Source organism: Ostrea edulis, chromosome 8, assembly GCF_947568905.1.
Source record: "Ostrea edulis chromosome 8, xbOstEdul1.1, whole genome shotgun sequence".
NCBI classification, from domain to species: Eukaryota; Metazoa; Mollusca; class Bivalvia; order Ostreida; family Ostreidae; genus Ostrea; species Ostrea edulis.
Genome location: NC_079171.1, coordinates 19,855,680 through 19,861,679, shown reverse-complemented (window position 1 = coordinate 19,861,679; position 6,000 = coordinate 19,855,680). Strand labels below are relative to the sequence as shown.

Below are 6,000 nucleotides of genomic sequence, written 5' to 3'. Positions count from 1 at the left end.
TGTGGTGACCGGCCATGATGACGATTTGTGCTCAATATTTGTAGCTTTTCACTGACAATTGGAGGTTTACGACATCCGGGGCACGTCTTCGAAACAATCAATGACCAGTGTTAGTACCAGACAATGTGAGGTCTTCCTACCACAAGATGATAGAGCATGCAGCTACACAAAATGCAAGTGCTTTATTAATTTACTTGTCAAAGGCGAAAAAAAAAACTTTATGCGCTTTTTGTCTGAGATCAATAAGTTAATCAGATCTTCGGAAGGATAGTGGCGGGAGTGAAATAATGCACCTCACAGCATAAGCATCTTACAACACTTCATAGGCAGATATTGAAAAGAATTCAATTTATTAAAACATAATCAGCCATATATCAGCATTACCTACAGTGAAAGCAAAAAGAGGCTTAACCCCACCGATTTAAACATGTGAGCAGCGCGTCGCCGATATTCTAAGTTGTGTTATGTACATTTCAGCATGAGGACCATTCTTTCATACATCTCTCTCTCTCTCTCTTTCTTTTGATTTTTAAAAGTTTTGGATATTAATCACATGAGGATCGTTTTAAGGTGATTTAGATTTACTAATTGGATTATTGATCGGAGAGGTTGACGTTTGTCGAGATTATTATAACTAGTGATGACACCAATCCTATTCACCCAGTGCTAGTCCGCTTATACGTACCACGGTACCTATATCTGTTAACGACACACCAGATCTCGGGAAAAGGGTATGTGAAAACACGGAATAAACGCGAACCTTTCACGTTATAAGATGTTGAGGCGGCAGTAAATATCTGACGTGTGGGATTACGGAAGGAAAATTCTAATCTGATTTTTGCAATAATACTAATAATAATAACAGAGAAAATCCTGGCATTAGAAGACAAGTCTTGCATTGGAGATCTCCGATAGGAAACTTAGTGCTTTGTAGGATTTCATTTCCAATTTCTTGTTAAAAGGATTGAGCCGGCGAATTCAAGATGTCTTAATCTAAATTAAATCATTAATAGATATTTACTAACTTCAAAGATTTCTTCAGTGCTGTTTGTTGTGAATTGGAATGGTTCCTCCTTGTTCTCCGGATTCGGATTATATCAATTTTGGAATTCATCGTGTCCTTTCCGAAAATATCTCTGGAATTTTTTTGTGAATTGCATTGGAGTTACTATGTCTGTAAACGGGAAGTTGTTGTGCTTGCTATGTATTTTCGAAGGTGTGACAGGTATTGTAGAGGATAGCCAGGTAATAAAAATAGCGACCATCGTCCCCCGGGACAACCGCCGCCTGTTCTCAATCCAACGGATCCGCCCGTCCTTGGAAATCGCCAATGAAAAAGTCCGGGAAATGGGATATTTGCCCCAACATAACATCTCCATCAATTTCGCAGACTCTGAGTGCAGTATTGAAATAGGTACGTACGTGATTAACATTATGGGGAATTAATTTAAATAATGAAATACAGACCACACTATGTAAATATTTGTTGAAAACTGTCAAATACATCACCATGTATATATATATATATATGCATGCGTGTTGTCAATACAAATAATATACACTGTATCCTAACATTTTACACGTGTAGCAGCAGCCGGGCCGGAAAATGTCGCAACTTCTCAATGTGTTGCATATTTGTATCACAGAGACTCTACCTCAGGTATTCTATGAACGCGTTAAATTGAGCTCAATCTATTTGATACCGAGTGTAAAAATGTAGTTTAATTGTGCAGCAGGGCAGAAACTTAATCATATTGCCGGGTGCCCGGATTAGGATCTACCTGTCTGCTCTCGCTGTCTCTCAGCCTTATCTCGCTTCCCTATTCCCGCAATTAATTGAAATAAGACGTTACGCTGCATACCAAAACTTTCCTGATCAAGACCTTTAAAATCCAGAGAAAAAAACCCTTTCAGAATGACTATGCAAGTCCTTGGAAAAGGTAAAAATATGAAAAGATGTCACTATCTTAATACAGAGCTCTATGGATTAAAAGAGTGTTTTCTTTTCCACACACGGATCTCTCTCTCTCTCTCTCTCTCTCTCTCTCTCTCTCTATATATATATATAAGAATAATAGAACTTGACATTTATAAAAGTACTACATGTACATGCAATGCTCCCAGTACGGAAATATTGAAGTACGTTTTAACTATCAATAATTAACTCTTTTCTACAGTAAACCAAAGTATTCACCAAGTCTTTCACTGCTGTGGTGTACTATAACTATCCTGTCTCCTCTGTTGACTACATCTGTTTCTCGTGTATGTTTATGTCTGTGAATTCATGCATAAATGAAGGTATGCTGAATGTCTATCTTATAAATTACGGGCAACATATTTTCTACAAACGCAAGCATACTTATTTGATATTTATACATGTCCCTGTGAAGTGGAGGGCTCTGTCGATTAGCTGGTGGACATGATCACAATAGACGCTGGCGGGATATGGCCCTCCCCTTACCTCGGTGTTGGGTAATTTTGTTCGGTGTGTGGGAAAAAGTTCACAAAGGCCTTAACTTCTTCTCTGGTTACAATGTTTCCACGAAAAACTGTTTACCACATCTTCTGAATAATTCCTGAAGCTGGGAGCTGTATATTTGCCATGGATTTTTTATATAGTCTATATTTATGTCATTTATATCTATTTTTTCAATCAACGACCAGAATATAATCTGCAATTAACTATTTGCTAAATGTCATTTTCATTAAACCTCAAGCTCTGGCGGAACGTGACAGAAGAAACCTGTAAACCATGTATCGGTACTGTAGCTGTTGTTTATTAGTCAAAAACAATGCAGCTTATAGACCTAGTATACAATGTAATAAATCTAAAATCATATAAAGGTCAAGAAAGAATAGAAATTGTGCTTATACATTGGTATTTCTAATTTCAAAGGAATTCTTAATAATTTTACACAAGTTATATAATTCCTTTACATTCTGTGTCAATAAAAGTTGAATTAATTTAAAGACAAAGAGTCTGATATAATAAATCTTTTTCCCCCCAAAAAATTTGATTCTTAAATGACTGTAATAGATACAAATAAAGAAACAATGAAACTCATCTTCCACATCTAAGGCACATAAAGGACATAAACGTCTTTCTAAAGGAACATTTTTGTATCTACCGGTTTCAATAACTAACCAGTGAGACGATAATTTGAACTTGGATAAGTTAAGATTATGTTTTAAGATTTGACTTAGATATAACCTTTTTATACTGCAAATGGGTTCTGTTGAAAGGCTCCTAGTACCAAAAGAGTAAGGCCACAGTTAAAAGAATGTCTGTTTCCCCATCCCCTAGTTTATGTAACAGAGCAGGCAGGCAGGTACGTTCTTAAATGGATGTTCAATAAGGATGAATGATTTGTTTTGTAGACATCATCCCGCTATTTGAATATAAATTTTTGTGCAGACATCAAATTGGATATATTTAGATCATGAATCATTTTTCTTTCAAGTGCTACTGTCCTAGAGTAGACTTGCTGCATGTTAAATGTAAGTGGATAAAAATATACACATTTGTCCCAAATTAATTTAATAGGGAGGCAAGCCATTAGTACTTTATTTGACAGGAAACTTCATCATATGACAAATTCCGAATGCATTAGTCTGTTGGTGTATACTGTCTACATAAATATCAGATATTTGCCTTCCTTGAAAATCTCTAACAAATAAAACTTGTAACAAAATCAAGAAAATCAATCTTTACATATTCATTATAATTATATCATTGTTGACTAGAACAAATGCTTTTGTTTGAACAAAAAAAAAAAAAAAGAAGAACCCCCCCCCCCCCAAAAAAAAACCCAAACAAACAACAACCTGGAAATAGAATACAACAAGCGTAAACTGCCCCAAACCAATTCATATCGTATAAAATATTTAAAAAAAATAAATTAATTCCTCATATTTAATATTCAACACTAAAAGATGTAAATATTTTCTTTTACTTTTATTTCTTAAACAAATACTAATAGAAATTGCTTGTACCGAGCAAGGATTCGCTTAGCAACATATAGACAATGTGTCGAACGTGCAGGAAGCTATCGTGGTTCTTCGCATATCGGATCATGAATTTTATTTATCAAATTTGAAAACGTATGGTGGAGTTTTCAATGAATCTTAATAACAGAATATGTGTAGGTTACATATGTAGGCCTGACGATTTACTATTAAAACATTTTTGTTACGCAATCCTTTGTCTTTTTAGGCTTTTATATAGCAGATAGTCCACTTGTAGTGAAAAGGTACCTGTGGGTGTCCAATACGTTGACAATTGCTGTCCATTATTTTTAAGAATGGACAGATACTGTCCGTTCTTAAAAATAATGGACAGTAATTGTCAACTTATTGGACAGTGCCAGGTAAACCCAATAACTTATTAGACATCTACAGGTAGGCTGAAAATAAGAGAAAGACAATACATTTGTCAAAGAGATACAAATTTAATTTTAAATTCCCTACAAGTAAGAATCAACACAGATATCGGAAAAATCACTGAAACACTTAAAAACGATATTTCCCTTTAGTAGAATTCTCTGCTTCAACTCGTAAGATTCACAATTTTTAAATTCCATTGGCCATTACTATATCGCATCAAAAGTTAAATTTGAAAGACATATTTCCATACTGTATTTGAATTTCGCTGAATTCAGAGGCACATTCCGAAACTTCTTCACAACGCTTTTTTATGTTTTCTTTATTAGCATATCCTAATTCTGAATTATTATTTTCGCTTTCATGAATAATTTCATTTCACGAGATAGGTGTATTGGGTTCTTTTGGCTGACGTTAGTTATTTCCTCATCCAAATATTCGAAAACACTATGCTTTTCAGATCAAAATTTGGCTCCATAACTTTCTCACCCTCCATATCCAGAATATTTGCAATACTTTCACTAAAATCCTTAAAGTTTGACTGTGCAATGAAAATGTTCTTCCCATCAGAGGAAGACATGTTGATATGGCTCAGTACTATAGAGTGAGTGAATATAAAACCTGCAGTAGAAGACTACTGACACTGTCCAATAAGTGAACAAAAGAAACAGACTTCTACGCAAGACTGTTTATATTGTCAGACTATTCAAAATAGCTTTATTCATAATTATCATTGTCAATGGGTTTACCCGAGACTGTCCATTCTTAGAACAAAAGATGTAATGTTTTAAGTAGGATATAAGCCTCAAAATGTCCATTCTGTGAGAGAAAGAACTGATCTGGGCTCTACGGGCCTCGATTAGTTCTTTCTCTCACAGAATGGACAGTTTTTGGCTTATATCCTTTACTAATTGGCACCACTTTGGACGTTTCTGTATACGAAATTCGCACAGCAGACGACAATGCGATCTCATAGCCCATCTTTCCAATCTTGATTCATCCATTGAACTGATTAATAAACCCAGATACTTCCGAAAAGACTACCGGTGATTTCAAAACCGCAGAACAGTTTTTCTTTTCGGAAATAAAAAAAAAAATCGATTTTTATTGGAAATAATACTTTGACCCGTGGACTTAGTTTTGACCCAGCCAGATGGGAAACAAACATATATTTTATTTTGGTCTAAAGAACATGTATAGTACATGTATTAACTCTAGCGGTCTACAGTAAATCAAAGCATTCCAGTTAACTGTAGTATTTACTATCACACATGTACATCAAAGTATCCCCCAAAAAAATTTAAACAGAATAACTAAAAATTTCTATTGTTTAATTTGTTATAATATTTACTCAACTACGATGAATTACCCAAACTATCCTTTCTTCATTTAAAATATCAAAAATAATTACTCATATAAATCAAAGTATGAGATATTCTACAATAGGAACTCGAAGTATCTAGGTTTATATCTACACTACAGAGTATCATAACAGTAAGGGGGGGGGGGGGCGGGGCGTGGGGGGGGGGGGGGGGGGGTTAGCGTGTTCCTCATTTCTCCTTAACCTTTTTTGATGAAACGTCACCCAGATTCATTACCCGCCATATGCGCAGATTTCTG

The 6,000-nt window shown here is 35.1% G+C and overlaps 1 protein-coding gene across 1 annotated transcript in view; it reads left to right on the top strand.

Moving 5' to 3' along the window:
• The first annotated feature begins 436 nt into the window (after positions 1-436).
• LOC125662688 (atrial natriuretic peptide receptor 1-like) overlaps positions 437-6,000 on the top strand; it is a 282,927-nt gene continuing 277,363 nt past the window's right edge. Inside the window, exon 1 of the mRNA XM_048894996.2 lies at positions 437-1,414. Coding sequence (XP_048750953.2) covers positions 1,171-1,414 — 244 coding nt within the window. The 5' untranslated portion in view covers positions 437-1,170. The remainder of the gene's footprint in view (positions 1,415-6,000) is intronic.